General features: G+C 47.1%; 1 protein-coding gene across 1 annotated transcript in view; it reads left to right on the forward strand.

Moving 5' to 3' along the window:
* Wnt3a (Wnt family member 3A) overlaps positions 1-22,575 on the forward strand; it is a 41,885-nt gene that overhangs the window by 12,821 nt on the left and 6,489 nt on the right. Inside the window, exons 2-3 of the mRNA XM_051180563.1 lie at positions 1,950-2,191; positions 21,382-21,647. Of these exons, the coding sequence (XP_051036520.1) occupies positions 1,950-2,191; positions 21,382-21,647 (508 nt within the window). The remainder of the gene's footprint in view (positions 1-1,949; positions 2,192-21,381; positions 21,648-22,575) is intronic.

The raw sequence follows: 22,575 nt of genomic DNA on the forward strand, positions 1-22,575 counted from the left end.
AGAGTCTCAGGGTAGGTGTGGGTGCAGTGGGTGGTGGGAGGGTGCAGAGAAGAGCTAAGGAATGTTGGAAGGAGAAACAAAGTTCTTCCAAATCCACTATAATAGGAAAGCAGATGGCCTGACAAGACATGTTGGGACCTTCTGGTTTTAAAGTGGTCAGCCAAAAGCACCATGGTAACAAGGCACAGATGTAGCTTTCTGCCTTGGTTTAGTCTCTCTCTCTCTCTCTCTCTCTCTCTCTCTCTCTCTCTCTCTCTCTCTCTCTCTCTCTCTCTCTCTCTCTCTCTCTCTCTCTCTCATCTGGGAACCTGACCAGGGCCTTCCTGAACCTGACCAGGCCCTTCCTCTCTTCCATCCTTGAGGACAAGTAGCACAGATCCCAATCCTCTCCATATACCGGCATCTCTGCCCTCAAGCCAGGACCTTGGACAGTGATCTCTTCATTTTTTGCCAAGTGTCCACTCACCCCATACTCAAAGGTGCCCATATGGTTCATCTAGTGCCAGCAGGAGCAGACAGCCAAAGTGGTCTGCACCTGAGAGGAGAATGCAAGCCGATTCCACTGCAGCTGGGTAAAAGGGTCCTTGAGCCAGACTAAATACAGAGGAAGGCCAGGGGCCTGGAGAGGAACGACTCACAGCTACTGAGAGCAGATACAGTCCCCAGCCGGCCCCAGGGCTGACCTTCCTATGAGCGTGGGCCTATCATAAGCAGGTGTGCATGTAAAAAACCTACCCACCCAGCCCACTGGCCTTATCCATCCCAAAGAGAGAAAGGAGGAAGGAGCAAAGAGCAGGCCCTCCCTGTCATGGGGTGCACACAGGGATACAGACTGTACTAAGGCCAGGAATGTGGCAGTGTGTGACACAGGTTTCTTGAGTGTTTCTGGAGATAGGAGAGACCAGCTCTATGGGGAGTAGAGCCCAGGAATGCATGTCATGTGTTGGGGACCTGGAGACTGTTGAGTTGGGACTAGAGGTGCTTGATGGGATGTAAGCATCATTTGTGTCCTGGGAAGACTATTCTTCCCTCATGATCAGTCCCTGAGGACTTAACCAGTTTTTCTTTTAAGTTGTGGTTCAGAAAAGCTGGCTGTGGTGATGCCTGTGATTCCAGCAAAAGGAGTCCAAGGATCATTAAGTTCAAACCTGGACTACAAAGCCAGTCCCAGGCTAGCCCCAGCTACAGAATGAGTGTTTCTAAAAACAATGATGATAGCTGGGTATGGTGGCCCACAGCTTTAATCCCAGCACTGGGGAGGCAGAGGCAGGTGGGTCTCTGTGAGTCTGAGGCCAGCCTGATCTACAGAGAGTTCCAGGACAGCTAAGCCTATACAGAGAAACCCTGTCTTGAAAACCAAAACAAATAAGCAACAAAACAAAATAAAAAACAAACTAACAAAAACAGGACAAAAAAGAAAATATTTGGAGAAATCACTGCATGTTTGCTGAACCTGCATGGACTTCCTGCATGGGCACTCCCTAAAGTATAGTGTGACACTCTGCTGTGTTGGTATCATTGTCATCTAGGTTTGGCATGTACGGAAGGGTGTGTAGGCTAAGTGCAAATACCATGCAATTTCATACGAAAGATCTTAATATCTACTGTGTTTGCCTGTGCTGTGTGCCTATGTGCGCTTGTATACATGTTTGTGTGCCTGCAGTGTATATGTGTATGTGTGTGAATGTGGAGACCAAAGGTTGCAGTGCCCTCAGAAGTCTGAGCCACAGGCTAAGAGTCCCTGAACTTCTACAGAGCAAGATGCTGGGCTGGTTTTTGCACACAGTCAATTGTGACAATTTGACATCTAATCTCATCTTAGGTACATGGTCAACAGCATCCTTTCTCTACATGTCCTTCATGGCAGAAGCAGTAACAGGCCCAGCACATGTACATAGCAAAGTGTCTGTCTTCAGAGATGGTCTCTAACCTCCTTGTCTTCCCACCAGGTCTTTGGCTGTGGGACCTCAGTACTCCTCTCTGAGCACTCAGCCCATCCTCTGTGCCAGCATCCCAGGCCTGGTGCCCAAGCAGCTGCGCTTCTGCAGGAACTATGTAGAGATCATGCCCAGCGTGGCTGAAGGTGTCAAGGCTGGCATCCAGGAGTGCCAGCACCAGTTCCGAGGCCGGCGTTGGAACTGTACCACTGTCAGCAACAGCCTGGCAATCTTTGGCCCTGTTCTGGACAAAGGTAATGTGGGTGGTTAGGATCATCTCTATGTGGGCATACAAGGCCTTCCAAACTCTACCTGGCTGGGCTTCCTCCCTCCTCCTCTCCCTCCTCCCAATCAATGCTTCAGAAGGGCCTCTGGGGGCGGGGTGGGAGTGGGGAAATGGGGTGGGAAGAGGCTTATAGAGTGTTGGGGAGGTATGCCAGCCAGCAGGGCTTGGGCCCCTGTGCTGGTTTGGAAAGGAGAAAACAGCAGGAGAGCTGGGTGATGGTTAGCTGCTGGCAAAGAGCGAATTATCCTAAAGTGTAGTGGTTAAGGCAATAATTACCATGTGCTGACCTCCTGCTGCCAGGGGTCAGGGACTGGGCTGGCTCCGCTTCCCTGTGCATCCCATCCACATGTAGATCCGTGTGAGGCTGGCTCAGAACCAGGTGCAGGGTGCTGAACGGGGCAAAGACTGCTTTCTGTGGCCTCTGGGACTTGGGACAGAGACAGAGAGGCAGCATCAGAGAGACAAAGAGAAGGGGAAACAAAGGCATGGAGGAGAAACTGGCACAGAAGAGAGAGAACACACACCAAATGAGAGCTTTCATGCCTTAAAAAAAAAAGACGGGAACATCATATAATTTAAATCATTTTAGAACATACAATCTCAGCACACTTAGCACACCCACAGAATTGCGCCACCACCACTTCTAATTCCAAAATATTTTCATCATCTCAAAAGGAAACCCCAAACCCATTACGTGGTGCCCCTGGCAACCACTGGTTTGCTTCCTACCCCTGTGGTTTTCTTATTCTGGACATTTCCTCTCTGTGTAATTATGCACTCTGTGGCCCTTTGTAGCTGGCTCCTTTCACTGAGAGTGAGATTTACAAAGTTTGCTTATGTTGCCACACACATCAATGCTTCATCCCTTTTAATGGCTGAATACTATTCCATTATATGGTGTGTGTATGTGTACACTTTAGAATCTTATGTAAAAATTTTTAAATGTATAGGGTGATGCTATCTCTGAATTTTGTTTCTTTTTCCTTTATTCTATAGGCATATGAGTATATAGGACATGTCTTTCTTTTCATTTTTCTTTCTTTCTTTTTTTTTTTAGACATGGTTTCTCTGTAGCTTGGGAGCTTGTCCTGGAATTTGCTCTGTAGACCAAGCTGGCCTTGAACTTACAGAGATTCACCTGCCTCTGCCTGCCAAGTGCTGGGATTAAAGGCATGTGCCACCACTGCCTAGCAAGAGGACATTTTCATAATATATAGAATGCATTTTAACTGACCTAAATCTGATGCCCAGGGCATGATTTCCCTGTGGAAGCAAAGTGGAGTAGGCAGGCCAAAACTATGAGCAATGGATGCTTGTGGTTTGTGAGCCACCCACCCTCAGGTGCGTGTTTCAGGGGGAAAAGTGCACTCATCCCCTTTGTGATCTCCCAGCCCTGTGCATCTGTTGGCTGTTCCCACACTTGAGGTACAGAATGGAACAGCAATCAGGGCTTTGCAATTCAGGCTTGGGATCACGGACACTTGACACTATCCTCAAGGAGAACAGCATTGTGGAGAGGGGGCTGGGACTGGGCACCTGTGGCAATCTCCCTGTGACCTTGAAGGTATTTAAATTCTTTCTTCCATTCAGGTCAAAGCAGACAACGGTGCCAGGGGCCTTTGGGGTACAGTTCCTCTGTCCCCTGAAGTCTGGTCCTCTGCCTTTCACTTCTGGCAGTCTGCTGTCAGGGTGGTTCCGCTGAGTTCCATCAGCCTCCATTCTCAAGCCAGCTGTGAACCTCATATAATGGCATTATGACCCTAGCCCTGACCCTGTGCTTCCTCTGACCCCTTTCCCCCAACATCATGACCCACCATCGGTTGTCTCTCCAGCTTGCTCCCAGGAGTGTCAGCGTCCCTATCTATAAAATGGGAAAGTAATTGCAGCTTGCAACTTCAGAGCTTCGAGTCAGGCTAATTACACAGTTATCACAGGACCCACAGGAAGAGTCACTGCTGTATACCGGGGAAATTAGGATCCCAAGAGTTTCATGGTTTACCAAAAATGGCTTATAGTGCACGTACATGTGGTCCATCCTGTGTATTCATGGAAATGAGATGCACATGCAGCAATACAAATGCTAGTGTATACATGTCTTCCCACATGACTGTGTACAGGTAACACATGTGTATTTTGTTGGTTTGGGGTTTTTTGTTTGTTTTGTTTTTAGAGTTTTTTGTTTGTTTTTGTTTTGCTATGACAATGTGCCCTATACAAACAGTTTGAAGAAGAAAGATCTATTTTAGCTCATGGTTTCAGAGAGCTCAGCCCATAGTTACATGTCTCATTGCCTCAGGCAAGTCAGTCACGAAGTGGTTGGAATGCCTTACAAATGGCTTCTTACTTCACTGCAACCAGGAAGCAGAGGAAGCAACAGAAAGGGGCCAGGGATGAAAGATAGCTTTTCAGGGCATGCCTCATACATGTTCCTACTCCCTTTCCCCAACTAGGCCCTGTCTCTTAAAAAAAAACACGATGATATTATGACTCTGTCAAGTCTGTTAATTAGTTCCCAGCCCAGGATCTGATCACCTCTCATCAGCTTCTCAGCAGGCAACAGGTCATTTCAAAGCATCATAGTATTGTGGCAGTGGCCCATACATGCTTGTACACACATGGCTCCAGTATGGGACTACACTCATGTTTGAACCCATATGTGGCTGCACACAGTGGTGCCTGGGGTTTGGTGTGCATGCGCATGTACATGGAGAATACACATGTATGTGGGGCATGCACATATGAAGTTCAGTGTGAGTGCAGAGCAGTTGCTTCTTACATGGGTCTTAGTGTCATGGCTACGGTGCCCAGGCAGGAGGCATATGTATCACATACAGGGACCCCAAGCCTAGCATGGGGTTCTCAGGACCTTGCTTCTCTAGATAAGAAGAAAGCAGAAGGGACTTTGGGGAGAAGGGGTAAACTGTCCCACTTGAAGCCACAGCAGGTGATAAAGGATGGCTGGGTTGAGTGGGTGAGGAGCTGCCCTACATTTCCCAATACCTGTGGTTCAAATTTGGAGCGTCCTGGACGGGCTTGTGCTTTGAACACTTGGTCCCCTGCTTGTGGCCTTATTTTGAACGCTGTGGAGTCTTTAGAATCCAAGGTCTGGCTGGCAGGAGTATAGGTTCTGACCTATAGCCTGTGCCACAGTGAACAAGCCTGGCTCTTGTTACCGCAGACAGAGCCTCTCATCCTCTTGCTTCTCTGTGATGAACTGAAACAACTGGAAACCTGAGCCAAAAGATTCCAAAAACATTTTTTTTCTGTTGGATATTTCATCACAGCAATAGTAATTAATGCATCTACCACCACTGTAGGGACCTGCTACCAGACCATAATGCTAAGGTGTATCTCTTACAGGAGCAAGGAGGGCACTCACATGACCCACCAACTGTACTTTAACATGAAGAAGTGACAAACTTTTATATGTCCTTTGGTGATAGGTAGGAGTTAAAGATTCAGTTTCTCCATTTCAGCAGCTTTAATAGGCTTATTTGTATTTTGGTTTGGGTTATTTATGTTTTTTTATCACAGTTTTAGTTTCTCTCTCTCTCTCTCTCTCTGTGTGTGTGTGTGTGTGTGTGTGTGTAAATATTTATGCCTCAGCACGTATGTGGAAGTCAGAAAATAGGAATCTATTCTCTCTTCCTATGATGTGGATCCCAGGGATTGAACTCAGATCATCAGCCATGGTGACAAGCTCCTTTACCCATTAAACCATCTTTTGACCCTGATTATTTGGTTTTAAGAGTCCTTTATGCCAGGCTTTGACGGCACACACCTTTAATCCCAGCACTTGGGAGGCAGAGGCAGGTGGATCTCTGTGAGTTCAAGGCCAGCCTGGTCTACAAATCTAGGACAAGCTCCAAAACTACACAGAAAAACCCTGTCTCCTGAAAAAAAAAGTCCTTTATATAGCATATGATGTATATAATATAAACATACATAATATAGAGGGCTCACACCTACACATATACAGACATGTATGCATATATACATACTATAATCACTAATCACCTCTCAACAGCCTTTCAGAAGCAACACTTCATTGCGAGTCCCTCATTCATTACATAACTTGCAAATATTCTGTCTCATTCTGTGGGCTCTCTCTATCCTTGGCACTGCATCTCATGTAGCCCAGGCTGGCCTTAGGTTCCTGATCTTCTTGCCTCCATCTCCTGAGTGCTGAGATTAATAAGCATGTTCCCACGTCTGGCTTTCTTTTCTACTCTCTTGAAGATGCCCCTTGAAGCACAAAAGTTTTTTTTTTTTTAAAGATCAATTTTGGGGGCTGGAGAGATGGCCCAGTTAATGAGAGCACTGGTTGCTCTTCCAGAGGACGTGGGATCAGCTGTCAGCATCCACATCGAGGTTCACAACTCTCCGTAGCTCCCATCTCACGGAATCCCACTCCCTCTTCTAGCCTCTACAACAGGGAGACAAAACACAAAGAGATATTACATTTTTGTCTATTTATTTTAGTGTGTATCGTGTGTGTGTGTGTGTGTGTGTGTGTGTGTGTGTGTGTACCTGTGGGAGGGTACCCTTGGAGACCAGAACAGGGTTCATATCCCCCTGAGCTGCCCAATATGGGTGCTGGGAGCTGGACTTAGGTCCTATGCAAGAACAATGCATGCTGTCGACTGCTGAGGTGTCTCTCTATCCTCCTCCATGAATCTTTGACTTGATGACAAACTCTTTCTTTGGCTTTTGATCAGTAAGAAAACTTTGCTGAACCTGAAGTCACCAGTGTTTGTATTTTTCATTTGTTTTCTGTTTTTTTTTTTTTTTTTTTTTTTTTTTTTTTTTGAGAGAGGGTTTCTCTGTGTAGCCCTGGCTGTCCTGAAATTCATTATGTAGACCAGGCTGGACTTGAACTCAGAGATTCACCTGCCTCTGCCTTCCTTCTGAGTGCTGGGATTAAAGGTGTGAGCCACTGATATGCTGGGCTGGCTACAGAAGCTTGCTTTTACTATGTTTTCTTGTAAGAGTCTTATGGCTTCAAGGCAGATGTGATGGCATGTGCTTTACTCCCAGGACTTGGGAGGCAGTGATCTCTGTAAGTTCAGAAATAGCCTTGTCTATATAGTGAGTTCCAGGCCAGTTCAGGCTACATAGTGAAATTCTATATCTGAAAAAAAAAATGGCTTTAATTCTGACACTTAGGTTTATGATTGGAAATTGAACCCAGGTCCTCTGGGAGAGCAGGCCATATTCTCAAATAATGAACCATCTCTCCAGCCCTATTTAATATTTTTGAGTTATTATTTTTATTTATGGTATGAGAATAGGATCCAACTTTACTCTTTTCTTTATGGAAATGCAGTTATTCAAACACCATTTGTTGCAAAAGCATTGTTCCCTCATTGAATGGTCCTGATTCACTCATTGAAAATCAATTGGCTAGCCTGGCAATGGTGGCTCACGCTTTTAATCCCAGCACTCGGGAGGCAGAGGCAGGTGGATCTCTGTGAGTTTGAAACCAGCCTGGTCTACAAAAGCTAGTTCCAGGCCAGCCTCCAAAGCCACAAAGAAACCCTGTCTCAAAAAAATAAAAAGGAAAAGAAAAGAAAAGAAAAAGAAAATCAATTGGCCCTTAGTGGATTTCTATGAGTTTGAGGCCAGCGTGGTCTACAGAGTGAGTTCCAGGACAGGCTGCAAAGCTACAGAAAAACAGTCTCAAAACACCAGAAAAAAATTCAGTTGGCTTTATATGCATGCATTTATGTATAGATTGTCTACTCTATTCCATTGGTCTTTACGGCCATCTTCATACCAGTGCCATGCTGTTTTCATATCTATACCTTTGTAGTGTTTTCTTTTTTTACTCAAGATTGTTTTGTTATTTGAGATCATTTGCATTTCATATGCATGGTAGGATCATTTGTAATTTTTTTAGATTTAATTATTGTTTGTGAATGAATATTTTGCCTGCATTCATATATGTGTATCACGTATATTCTTGGTGCCCACAGAGGTCTAAAGAGAGCATCAGATTCCCTGGAACTAGAATTATAGACAGTTGTGAGATGCTATGTGGTGCTGAGAACTGAACCAATATCTTCTGAAAGAACAGCCACGGCTCTTAACTCCTAAACCATCTCTCCAGCTCCCACTTGTAAAAATGCTTAGGGATTGTGTGGGTTCCGGATCCCAGAGGAGGAGGAATACTGCCACACTAATAATGTTAAGTCTCCTGATCTATGAACATGGGATATCTTCATGGTCCTACATCTCTTCAGCGACACTTGATAGTTTCCATCTGTATCTTGTACACTGCCTTTTAAATTGTTCCAAAGTGTTTCTTCCAACTTTGTTCTATTGTAAATGACATTCCTCTCTCTGTCTGTCTCTCTCTGTGTGTCTCTGTCTATCTGTCGGTCTGTCTCTCTCTCTCTGATTTTGGTTTGGTTTTTCAGGGTTTCTTTGTGTAGACCTGGCTACCCTGGAATGATGACAGTTTCTGTCCTGCCTGGTCCCACAGCTGTTTAGTGCCAAATAAACACATGGAGGCTTATATTATAAACTGTTTGGCCAATGGCTCAAACTTCTTATTGGCTAGCTCTCTCTTAATTATTAACCCATTCCTATTAAACTGTGTATTGCACTCTGTGTAACAGCTTTGGCTGTCCTGGAACTAGCTCTGTAGACCAGGCTGGCTTCTAACTCACAGAGATCCGCCTGCCTCTACCTCTCAAATGCTGGGATTAAAGGCATATGCCACTACCACCCAACCCAAAATAAAGGATTTTTAAAAAAGATTTATTTTTATTTTTATGTGTATGGATGTTTTGTTTTCATCTATGTACCACATTCATGCAGTGGCCAGAAGAGGGAGTTGTATCCATAGAAATAGCATTACAGATGGTTGTGAGGCACCGTGTGGGTGCTGGGAAAAGAACTTGAGGCCTCTGGAGAGCAGTCACTGATCTTAATGGCTGAGCCATTGCTCTAAAGGGTCTTTTAATATGTATATGTATACATATTTTTATTTATGTATGTGTGTGTGTGCGCGTGCGCTAATGCACACTCACATGCATGTGCACATGTGTGCAAGTATCTGTGGAGGCCAAAACGGTCATTGGATCCCTGGAGCTGGAGTCACAGATACATGGTTATGAGGTGCCATGGGGGTATTGGGTCCTCTGCAAGAGCAGTACACTCACTCTCTTACTTGCCAAGCTGTCTTTCCAGCCCTGAGAGAAATGCATTTGTATTAAATGATCCAATCTTTTTTATCTTTTGGAATTATGCCACTCTATGATGAAAAGATTTTTAATCCCAGTACTTAGGTGGCAGAAGCAGGTGGATCTTTGTGAGTTCAAGGCCAGCCTGGTCTACAGAGTGAGTTTCAGGCCAACCAGGATTACATAGTGAAACCTTGTCTCAAAGGAAAAAAAAAGTTTTCTAAATTCATGAGCACACAACTCAATTTCATTTTTTAATTAATTAATTTATTTTGATTATCATCTTATTATGATGCCCAGGCTCTTCTCAAATGCCCCAGTTCAGGCAATCCTACTGCCACAACCTTTCAAGTAGCTGAGACTACAGGCATGAGCTACCCATTCCTCTTCCTTCTTTAAGTGTTATGGAAAACAGAGCTGGAAGAGACCAGAATTCTGCAAGTTACTGTAGCTAGTGGCATTGCCCCTTTCTTAATTTCTAGGACAAATTCTCCAGGACTGAGCACATTCTAGAAAGATCGAGAAATCTTCCAGAACCAGAGCTGGGACATGAGAGGTTCTCCAGTGGGTTTGGTATATGATAGTAACCCCTCATCACATATTGCAAGCGGATTAAAGGTGTGCACCACTGCCTGGCTGTCTGAGTGTACCTTAGAAGGCTTCCCTGGGGAGATGGCACTTACTCTGGACCATGAGAGACTTTCTCCTTTCCTCTTTTTCTTTAAGCATGCATATTTCTTTAAGCAGGAGCTATTTGAGGATTCAACATACGGTAGCTGGTTGAATCCTAAGACTTACCTGAGGCCAACATTGTGCATCTGTTGTTACAAGCCAGGAAACTGAGGCAAAGTGGGAGTTCATCAGCCTGATTCCAGGCTCTCCAAACAGACAGTGACATGCTCACCCTGGGGAGGCCCAGGAAAGCAGCAGGGCTCAGCTGAATTGTTTCTGGCATGGCAGGAGCAGTGAGGAGGGTAGGTACAAGGGTGGAGAAAAGAGGCAGGCTGTCCTTGAGGCTAGCATCCCATTCATATTGTTGGGTGAGGATAAGGGAGCTGCAGAGTGTTGATCTTCCCAGGAGGCTCTTGGACAAACACACCAGGCTGTCTAGGAACAAGCACCACAGGCACTTGGTCCTGCCCTAGAGAACAGTCACATCAGTTTTGGGGCCAAGGGATGCACTGCCCACATTTCTCTGCCCAGCTCACCTCCTAGATCCCATCTGTAGGACAGAGGCCTAGGCTGTCCGGCTTTAGGAGCCCCTCCACCTTCTCCTGGCAGCACTGAAGGGTTTCCTGCTGGAGAGCAGCCTGTACCTTGCACCATCCTCTCTGCAAATGTGTCCTAGCCCCTCTCAGTTTGCCGCTTCCTCCTCACTCTGTCCCCTCCACTCCCCAAAAGCCTCATCCTCCCTCTCCTCATGTCCCCCTCCTCATGTCTTTCTCCCTATGTCCCCCCTCCCTGGTTCTCGTTCTCCTTCTCTTCCATGTGCCCCAAAAAGGGCTGGCTCCAGAAGTCCTTGTGCCCCCACCCCCTGCCTGCCCGCTGGCCTCAAAGTAATCAATCTGATTGGATTAGGGTCAGGGCAACCCTAATCATGTCAAAGGTTACCCTAGGCTTTGTGGCAGGGACCACAGGGGTGCCTGGCCACCCCTGCCGAGGTGGCCTCTGTTGAACAGAGGCCGTGAGGAAAAGAGCCAGCCTCTTGCATGCACGTATGAATGTATGTGAGATTGTGCACCCATGTATTACATACAATTTTTTGTGCATACGTTTTATGTGTGCATGAGTGTCTTAGGTGGATATATGCACTTGCGAATGTGAATGTGTGCATGTTAGTTAATATGTCTGCATGTGTATCTATACATGGTTATGTGTCAGTGTGCATCTGTGTGGATGTGCCTTACTTACATGAGTATGTGTATGCTGTGTATAAATGTGTGCAGATGTGTGCATGTGCCAGTGTGCACATACATTTGTGCACCTGTGTGTGCATGCATGTGTATTGCATGTATGTGTGTAGATGTATGAATGGGAGTTACACACAAATATACATATACATGCATTGTATATACACATTGTATATACCCAAGTGTCTTTGTGTGGTTGTGTCCATATACATTGTACACATACATGTGCATTGAGCATGCATGTGTGAATGGGGGCCTGTGCATACACATGGCAAAGTGTGTGCTCACGTCTTACCCCTTACCACCCACCCTAATCTGCTAGGCCTAAGACCTGGGGTGCTACACTGAGCCTGGGGAAGCTCCAGCCTCTAGATGCTGAGCTGGATTCTAGATTGCTCTGCTCTTGCTCCTAAAGGTAGCAGGGAGCTACCTGTGTTGGATCAGGAAGCATTTGAAGAATTTAGAGTACAGGATGATTATGAGCAGTTTATATGTCCCTTGGGGCAGGCCCTGGACTTGGAGTCAGGCACTGGGTGACTCCCTGTCTTGACCTCTGGCAAGGTAAAAAGGGTGGGATGGTTTGCAGGCAAAAGCTGGTCACAGCCAGCCTGTCCAGAGGCAGGGATCACAGGATGAAGGTCAATAAAACAGTTGGTGTGGCTAGAAGACTGGTAGAAGGTACAGAGGACATGGAGGCTCACAGTCCAGGAAGCAGGCTCTTGCACAACATGTGGCCTTGTAAGGGGACAGATTCTTCTGACTGAGTGGGACATTTGCATCTAGGACATAAAGGAGCATGGCCTGGAACCTGGAGCCCACAGTCATGGAAACTGGGGTCTCTGTCTGCCTGCATACTGAGATGGCTATGCCTAGGGGTCTTCAGAAGTTCCTGGGCCTAGATGGCTTCCATATGAAGGAAGGGCCTAATCTACCCATGGTTGCAGCTCTGCATGCCTAGTGGGAGTGGTCTCCACTAGTCCCTAAGAGCTCCTGGGGGCTTGCTTTGCCTGTACAGGCAACCCTTATTCACTGTGACCTGGACAGGGTCTCCAGCATGAGTCTCTTACCTTACGTTAGGTGTGGTCCAGCCCCCCCTGGGTATACCTCAAGGACAGCCATACTCACAGCACATAGTGACTGGACTTCTGTTGGGTCCCCAAGACCTCGCCACAGGTGGCAGAGGTGGGCATTTATGGACATTAGACTCTCAGTGTCTGCTGGGTACTTAGATCCGTGCCCTTGGTCAACCCAGGGAGGAACTTCCTTTCCTTCCATCTTACTCCCTGCTCTACTTGGGGTCTGATCAGGGAATGATAGCCTGGCCTCTTCCCCTCCCCCAGGCAAGTTCCCTTCCTGATGACTGGCCTCAGCATCGTGGCCCCTCAGGGGGTGGTCCTCCACCTCTCTGCATGTGCTCAGCCTATGGAAGGGCCAGCTCCAACAGGGCCAGCCTGCAAGACAGCCTGAGGAGCCTAGGGCTCTGGAGGGACAGAAAGGGCAGCTTTTTAGGGAAGCGGAGTCCCCAAATCCAGGTTGCGACCCCTGACCCCCCCATCCGAAAGTGTTACCATTTACGATGCGTTGGGGGTGGGGGCTCCCCTGGCTCTGGGGGCCTCTCCGGTATATCATTAACTCTCCGCTGTGGGAGGGGGGACCCCGGCCGACATCCCACTGAGCTCGGCTCGGAGCACAATGTCCCTGCGAGGACGACAAGATTAAGCACAAGGGAAAAGTGAAAATGCTGTTGGCGATTCACACGCCCTTCGGGGTGTTGAATTAAAGCGTCTGAAAGAGGATTTCCCCTCGCGCCCGACGGCGCGGCGGGCAGCGCATACTTCCAGGTTGCTATGACTGGCCGGCGATCGCCTAATCACCGGCCAGGGGGAAATTCATATAAAATATCGCTGGCCATTGTGGGGCTAACGCGGCGTGACAGTGTCGCACAAAGCCGGATTCATCAGCCCCAGCAGGTCAGCCAGGCGCCCGGCCGCGCGGGCCCGGGCGGTGTCAGGGGCCGTGGCCACGGTGGGGCACCGGCGCATTCCGCTCTCAGGTGGCTCCGGGGCCTTTTGTGCCTCCGTGTGATTACCAAATGCCACCGCGACACCCCCTCCGGGCCGCCCGGCTCCTCGAGGCCAGGAAAAGGGCCTGGGGAAGGAGGGACGGTGGGCAGCCTCGGAGGGGAGGCGCCAGGGCGGGGCCTGGGGTTGCAAGCTACCAGCTGGGACTGCACCGATCTTCCTGTCTGCCCTCAGCCTGTTGTGCTGAACGATGGAGGGGGAAGGCGTGCCCACCCACCGAATGTTCTAGAAGCACTTTCAGACATCAGAATGGGAATGGGAAGGATGGTTTGTCCTTCCTCGGGGTGACAGGAGATTGACACTCCCAAGCGAGATGATGCTCCCATGTCCAGCACGATCTTGCCAGCCTGGGCAATTATGACTCTGCCATAGTTGGACTTTAAGGGGATTGACCCTCTTCTTTCTTCCCACCTGTGGGCAGCGGAGTGATCTTTCCTTTAGAGTCTGAAAATTAAGGGAACGGGGCACCATCTGGAGGGAGGTGCCTGACACACTCAGGCCAGGCTGCTAACCCTTCTGTGTGTCTTTGGAGGGGCTTGGTGGGTGTATGGTGCAGTGTGGCATAGGTAAATGTATCTCGCTGTCTCCTGAGGTTCCCTGATTCTAGCTCTGTGCAGGGTAGCTTCAACAGGGGTAGCTGGCCCTAAACATATACCTAGCATAACATAATATCCTAAACATATATGCACCAAACGTTGGTGCACCCACTTTCATTAAAAAAAAAAAAAAGTGCTACTGGATTTAAAGACCCAGATTAACATCAACCCATTAATAGTCGGTGCTTTCAATAAACATACACACACACACAGGATGACTTTAAGCTGATTCTCCTGCTTCCACCTTCCAAATGCTGGGATTAAGTGTTTACCACCTTTGGGGTTTGGATAGATGACTCAGCAGTTAAGAGCATTGGTTGCTCTTCCAGAGGACACAGGCTCAATTCCCAGCACCCACATGGCTCCCAAGGCTGCACTAATCCGCTATAATTTCAGTTCCAGGGGACCCAACACCCTCACGCAGACACACATGCAGGCCAAACACCAATGCACATGAAACTAAAATAAGTAAAATAAAATAATAAAAAGACTATACCACCATGCTCAGCTCATCTCCTGCTCTCGAAAGCAAACACCTTGTATGTTACTCATCTGGCATTTCTAGTTCTGAACTTAGTGCCTAGCTCCTCATATTCTGGATAGTTGGGTAGATGGGTGGTAGGTAGGTGGCTAGAGGGATAGAGGATAATGGATGGTTGGAAAAATGGATGGATAGTAGGTGGATAATGAGTAGATGATAGGTGGATAGTAGGCAGATAACTGAATGGATGGTATTTGGTGGAGGATGGATGAATGATAAATAATGAAATAGATGAATGGAAATGAAGAAAGCCTAGATAAGTGATACTTTGCTTAAACCCAGTAAGACCACAGCAAAGCTAATCTCTGAGATTGTCTCTTCAGGGAGAATTCACTCCCCACCTCCCAGGATCTGACTAAAGAGACACTGGCCTCAATTCATAACCCTCCCACCTCAGTCTTCCTGATGCTGGAATTACAGGCATGAGCCATGACACATGCCTTGGAATTTGCTTCTCCTTTTCTTCATCTTTACCTGTGTTGGATGGATAGGCAGTCTTGGGTCTGAAGATCTCACATGATTCCCCCAAATTGGAGAACTTGTCTATAGGAGTCCTGGGCTCAGTAGCTCATGGGATCCCACCTCTTCATCTGCCATCTAGCACCCATTTGAAAGCAGGCATCTGGCTACTGCCTGGACCGATTCACTTGTTTTCTGGAGTGAGGGACACTTCCCTCACCTGGAAGCCTTTGCCTTTTTGCTGGCCACCTCTGCTGAGTCAGCAGAAACTGAAACCTCTAACAGGTGCTGCTGTGCCAAAAACCTTTGCTGGGATGAGTAGGCTGCTGTGTCTTCCCCCCAGGAATCTTAAGAGAGCAAGGAAGATAGCTCTGGTACAGTGGTTCGCTAACAATGCTTGTTCTAAAGGCCTATGGGAAACTGATGAAAGCAATGGATTTCCTATCTGAGAAAACTTGTCTGTTTCCCAGATTCTTGGAAGTGTATGAATCTTGAGTCTTGCCCCTGACTCCTGGGTAGAACCTATCTTGCTGGATTAAAATCCTTGCCATCATAGGGCATCCCCTGAGCCTTCTGGAGCCTTTTTTTCTGGGTATCCTGTTCTTGATTATTATTAAATAGCTTGAGCTACAGAAGCATTGCAGGAGTGGTGTAGAAATCTCAGGTCCCCTCACTCAGCCTTCCACACTGCTGTGGTACAGGACCATACTGAGTCCATCAAAACTGTGATCTTGTCAGGCGGCAGTGGCACACACCTCTAGTCCCAGCACTTGGGAGGCAGAGGTTAGCCTGATCTACAGAGTGACTCCCAGGACAACTGGGGATACACAGAGAAACAAAACAAAACAAAAGAATCCCGAAAGCCAACCTGACTTGGATGACCCCCTTTGTGTCTGCGTGTCCCTTGAGCACCACTGCCTTTCCCTTCTCCACTACCGAGATCACCACTTTGTATGAAGGACCTTAATCTGGCTTTAGCAGTTGCCTCCAAACCATCAAGTGCAAACTATACATTTATAGCAAGAAAATCTTGGAGACAGTACAGTCAGTCCTTCTCGGGAGCTAGATGGTATCTACTCACTGCTAGGAATGTAAACTCCATTCCTTGCTTAAATTAAGATGGTGTCTACCAGATGGGTGTGGTGGTGTATAAGAGGGAGGCAGGAGGATCACAAGTTCAAGGCCAGCCTGGGCTATGAAAGCCTGTATCCAAAAAAACAAAAACAAAAGTAAGGGTATGTGCCAGATTTCTCCAACATAGAGTCAAATATTTTCCCCTCATAGTGAACTGACCAGTATCTTGGGGGTGGGGGGACTGCTTAAAAACCTGTGGCTGCAGCTTTCATTCAGCTTTCTTTTGCCTTAATGAACCATGTCACGTTCACCTGGTCTGTGGGCTTCCCGGCCCCTTGGAGTTTCTGGGCTTATCTGAAGAGGCCTCTGGTCTTTATTTCTTCCCCAGCCAATTAAAAGTCGGCTCCAGAGCCTGTCCTCCCCTGCCCTGACTTAATCAGGAGCCCCACCTCCTCACATGACACTGGGGGAAACTGAGGCTCAATAGAAGGGGAACACTTTCCAGCTTGCTTGCTGGTGACAGAGCTGACCAAGAATGAGCTATTATCCACTTCAAGTTTAAGCCCTGTGCTGCTCTCTCCATCTCCTGAGTGCCCTTCCCCTCAAGTGTGTCTACCAGCTCCAGGCTGTTTGCTTGGGTCCTGATAAGCAGGGAGCCTGAAGCCCTTGTTCTGGGCAGGGCAAGGGCAAGGCCCAGAGTTCTGACCACCTTATCTTTTTAAGCCAAGTGGGGGGGGGGGAGGAGCATTTGGGTGACACTTGGGCTGGATAAGGTAACCCAGGGTTGCCTGGAAACTTGGAATGTGAGGGTGCAGACAGAGAAGTAGGATTCTGAGTCGCACCCAGGAGGAGGTAGCTCAAGGCCCCTGGCCCAGACTTAGACTCTGTGCAGAAAAACAGAGGCCAAAACCTTAGAGGTACCAGGAGGACTGGCTTGGCTCTTTCAAAGATAAAATAGGAGCTGGAGATGTAGCTCAGTTGGTAGTCTTTGCTTAGCATGGGCAAATCCCCAGGTTCCGTTCCCAGCACTACTTAAAACTAGGTGTGGTAGCATACAGCTGTAATTCCAGCACCTGGTAGAGTCCAGGGTCATCCTAGGCTACACAGTAAGCTGCAGGCAGGCAAGTCCCTGCCTAAAAAAAGAAATAGAAAAAATAAGGATAGGTCTTTGCTAAGTGGAGGGCAGGAGGGCAAGTGGGTGTGTCTGGTGAGGCTGGGGTTTACTCACAGGCTTCTCAGCTCCAGACCATCCCTGGGCTGCACATTTGTGTTGGGAAAGGAAAACAGGATAGAGGGCTTTTCAAGAATGCTAGGGCTGGAGGATAGGGTGGGGGTGGTGCAGGCCTTTAACCCCCAACATTCGGAAGGCAGAGGCAGGAGGATCTCTGTGAGTTTGAGGCCAGTCTGGTCTACAAAGTGGAGTTCCAGGACAGCCAGAGCTGATACACAGAGAAACTGTCTTTAATCCCCCTCCAAAAAAAAAAAAAAAAAAAAAAAAAAAAAAAATGTTGGGAAAGAGTGAAGTGTCTGTTCTGGTTCCATTCAAGAACACACCATTCAGTAGGATCTCAGTTGGGGTCTGCCTCCCTGCGGTAGACTTACTGACCTTTAGAGCCCAGGACTTCTGCCTTTTCTCCTGACACCACAGGTACCTAAGGGGTAGCCCGTGTTCTGGAATGGAAACAAACTGTGAACAAGATACAGATCCCACTTTTGGGGAGGATCTAAGCTGGCAATTAATTCCAGCAGACTGAACTCATGTTGAGGAATGGCCACAGCAGGCATTCCAGGGATCCAGAGAACACATGTTGGGTAGACAATGCCCAGGACCTTGGCTGCCATGCTACAGAACTGAGAACTGAACAGGGGCAGCCTGAGCCTAGGGAGGAACAAGGCTGACTATGGCTAGAGGCCAGTGAGTGGCTGGGAAGAGGAACACAAGGCTGGCAGTGAGCAAGCTTTAAATAACTTCAGGAGGGCCACATGTCACACTGGCACTGGGCACGGAGCTGGGCAGCTGTGTGCGTGGCTAATGGAGGTAACTGAAGGCTGGGTTGTAGTCCAAGTAGGAGCTTCTCTGTAGTTCTGCTAGAAGATGGATTCTGTGCCCATCTTCTAGAGTCCAGAGTGACTGTTTCTTGCCAGCCAACTTCCTGTGGGAAGTGTGGGAAGAGGCTGGACTCCTATATGGCTACAGTAGCTGTCTAGGCTCTAGTGGTGCCCCAGGTTGGGGACAGAGCAACTGTCTGGAGTCTGCAGAGGGTCATCCAGGGAGAGGCACAAGTCCATAGAGAGGGCCAACAACTCCATGTGGTTTTGGCCAACCAGCTAGAGGTAACCACAACTCACCCTGTGTTCTTAGTGTGCAGTCTTTGATCTGTATGTGGATGCTTAACTTTGTGGGTAAATCTATGTGTATATAGTTGTTCACAGTTCCTCTGTCCCTGCCTGTTTGGGCTTTGGGACACACAGAGTCCCACAAGTTTACCCTCTTAGCTATGGCTTGTGGAAGCTTGGGAAATAGTTAACCAGCTTGTCTCCCAGAATGACAGCTCCCTATGTGTGAAGGAGTTGAGGAGGCCACAACTATCTGTGAAGAGTCTCATAATCCCAAGAGGTGATTGAGAGTTTCTGTCCAGGAGTTCAGTGACACCATCCCACTTCTACTAGAGGGTCCCCAGCCCAAGAGATCCTGAATATAGCTCCCCCTGCAGGCCTGTGGGGCCTTCAGTATGAAATGATTTCTAGATAGATGTGTAAAATCTCTGCTAGTCAATGTCAGATGCATATCCCTCTTGCTTGGAACATTACACTTATGGTGCAGCAAGCACTGAGCACACATATCTGATGACAAGTAGAGAGTGCCTTCTCTCTGTAAGTAACAGTTATTCATGGTTGGGGGAGGTACAAATCAATACAGCCATTATAGAAATCAGCTGGGAGATTCTCAAAAAATGAAAAGTAGAACTGCCATGTGACTCTACTATTTCACTCATGGACATACACCCAGAGAACTCCAAACTCTACCAGAAGGATAGTTGCACCCCAAATGTTTATTACTGCTTAATCCCTATAGCAAAGAATTGGAATTAACCTAGTTGTCTATCAACAGATGACTAGATAATGACATTTTTGTGTATATAAAAAGATATGGTACTATTCACCTGTGATATTTTTTGATTTCTGCCTTTTTAGTCAATATGATCTGATTGATCATTTCATGATCCATCCATGTGATTTGCTTTCTCAATCTGAGGCCCCTGGTCTAGACCTACAGTGGATGCCTGCAATCAGGTTAATTCCAAGTCTAGACTGTTGTTTTTCCTATATATGCAGATCTGTGATAAAACTTCATATATGTTAGACACAGTGAGATTTAATGGCCAATCCAAACAGAACAGTTATAGCATAGCTTTGTTAAGTTACATGGTCTCTCTCACTGGTAAGTTTTGTTTATGAGCTGTTGATCTACATGTTTTTGTAGCTGGGTGATAACAAAACTAGTGTAAGTTTCTTCTCCCCCTTCTTCTGAGTCACACAGGTGGAGATTTGTTCTTACATGTGATTGCTCTTCCCTTTTATTGAGAACCTTCTCTTACTCTGTGGCTTTCCTTGGGCATATCCAGATGCCAGTTTCACCACTCTCGATTTCAGAGCCACTATTAGGTAAAACAAGAATGGCTTAGCCACAAGCGTTGTGACATTGAAATTGGCAACTATCTGATCCCCAGACAACCACTGAGAGACTATCCTGTGAGATGAATTCACATATATGTGTGTGTGTATATATATACACATATATATATATTCTGCACAGAGTTAGGTATGTCTCAGGAAGAAAGAACACAGGACAGTATGAGACTTCACCATACCGCTCAGGACAACATTCAATTTATAAACTGTATTTCTGGAATTGTCCTTGTGCATGTGTGGTGCTGGGGATGAAAACTAGGGCCTCATGAAAGCTAGACAAGCAGCCTTCCACTAGCTCTCTAGGCTCCCAAATGGGACAAGCTAATGTATCTGAAGCCTCTGATAAGGGGAAGTCCTGTATTGCCAATCCGACTCTCACATGATGGACATTTTTTTTTTTGTACCCACTTCCTGTTCAAGGCTGCCTTTTCTTCACAGCTGTACTAATCCTCACTCTCCTGACTGTTCTGTGTTTGCATGAGATAGCCCCTTATTGATCTGCATTGCACCCTGAGTCAAGGTGTGTGGGCATCAGGCTGTGTACTTCTGAAACCCTGAGTATTACCCAGGATACTCTAAAAAGCAGAAGTGATAGAATGGATCTACATATTAAAATGAGATTTATTAGAGTGGCTTACAGACTGTGTTCCGGCTAGTACAATGACTGTTTTCCAACAGAAAGTTCAAGAATCTAATAGTTGTCTGATCTATGAGGCTGGATGCCTCAGTGGGTCTTCAGTATACATCAGAATCCTAAAGACATAGGCTCTACTACTAGTGAAGGTATGTACTTACCAATGAGAGTGAGGGCAAGCCGGCAAAAAAGCAAAAGCTTTCTTCCACGTCCTTTATATAGGCTGCCACCAGAAAGTGTGGCCCAGAATTAGATGTTTTCTGACCTTAAATGATCAATCAAGAAAAATTCCAGGCGGTGGGGGCATGCATCATTAATCCCAGCGCTCAGGAGGCAGAGGCAGGTGGATCTCTGAGTTCAAGGCCAGCCTAGTCTAATTCCAGGGCAGACAGTCAGGGATACACAGAGGAATCATGACTTGAAAAACAAACCAAAAAAAATCCCTCACAGGTGTACCCAGCAGCTTCAGCTTTAGTTAACTCCAGACCAAGAACTATCCGGGTTGACCTTGAACTCAAACCAATTCTTCTGCCTCAGTCTTCCAAGTGCAGGCATTACAGATGTGTAACAAGTTCTGCTTTAAAAATCTTTTATTACCTTTAATTGTTCTTAATGTTTATTTATAGTGTTAAAGATCCAATTTTTCTTGTTGTTCTGAGACAGGGTAGCCCAGGTTAGCCCTGAACTATCTGAGGTTAAGGATGAATCTGAAGTTCTGCTCTTCAGTTTCACCACTGGAGTGATTGGGATTCACACACACACACACACACACACACACACACACACACACACACACACACACATGCACTTAAGGAAAATACTTGGAACATTGGTATTAGGGCCAATATTCTTCAGAGAAGTCCCCTAGAAGCACAATGGTAAGATCCTGTGTGTACTGAGTTCTCCTGGGTTTCGGATTCCTGCCTTTTGGATGGAAGCCCTCCTCAACTGGCCTTCATAACCTCTGTCTCCTTCCTTTGCAGCCACTCGGGAGTCAGCCTTTGTCCATGCCATTGCCTCTGCTGGAGTGGCCTTTGCAGTGACCCGCTCATGTGCAGAGGGTTCAGCTGCCATCTGTGGGTGCAGTAGCCGCCTCCAGGGTTCCCCAGGCGAGGGCTGGAAGTGGGGCGGTTGTAGCGAGGACATTGAATTTGGCGGAATGGTGTCTCGGGAGTTTGCTGATGCCAGGGAGAACCGGCCAGATGCCCGCTCTGCCATGAACCGTCATAACAATGAGGCTGGGCGCCAGGTATGTACACAGAACCCCAGGGTTCCAAAGCAAGAGCTGCTTTTTCGCTGGGGTGCCCAGAGGGGCAGAAGAGGGTGGAGGAAGGCTGCTCTTGGTGACCAGGCTGCTTACCTTCTATCAAAGGATATTGTGACACTACTCAGCAGTACCTCAAGTGTCTAGTATGTTCCCAGAGGATGCCAAGCTCACCTTTGGACTTAGGGCTCCTGGGAAGTAGACAAGTGGAGGGGAAGTAGCCATAGAGCATGTAGTATCCTAGGGTTCTGCATACATGAAAGGACAAGACATGAAAGGAAAAAAAATAGAGAGGGGAGAACTAGACAAATGGATGGGGATATGTATGTATGTATGCACATATTAGATATAATTTGAATTTACATAGAGAATTATAGTGATAGAGATGATTGATACATGCTATTGAGACAGATGGAGAGAGGGAGGGAGAGAGACAGAGAGATAGAGAGACAGAGAGATTATGATGAGAATGTGAGACTCTGGAACAGAACAGGGACCCATGATAACACAGCATTGTTGGAAGGTTTTGCCTTCCTCCGGGAATCTCACTGGACTTCAGGGGCTGATGCTGAGATTCCAGGAGAAGGTGAAGGTTTAAACTTTCATACACAGAAGCTCACCCTCAAATATGCCTAGTGTCCCTCACACACAGAGTCCTGCTTCCTTTCAGAAATGAGTGTCCAGATGGGTAGAGCTCAGTGGTATAACAGAGTCAAGAACCGAGTCATCAACTGGAGAGGGACCTCGCACCACCCAAGAATGTCTGTCCTTAGGTGTCTTGAGAAACAGAGCTGACTATAGGAGTGAAAACAGAGACATTTCTTGAAAGTGTATTTTACAGGCATTTAAAACCTGGTATGGTGGTGCAGGCCTGTAATCCCAACACTCAGTAAAGGCAAGGCAGGAGGATCAG

The sequence above is a fragment of the Phodopus roborovskii genome, unplaced genomic scaffold, assembly GCF_943737965.1.
Source record: "Phodopus roborovskii unplaced genomic scaffold, PHOROB, whole genome shotgun sequence".
Lineage (NCBI taxonomy): Eukaryota > Metazoa > Chordata > Mammalia > Rodentia > Cricetidae > Phodopus > Phodopus roborovskii.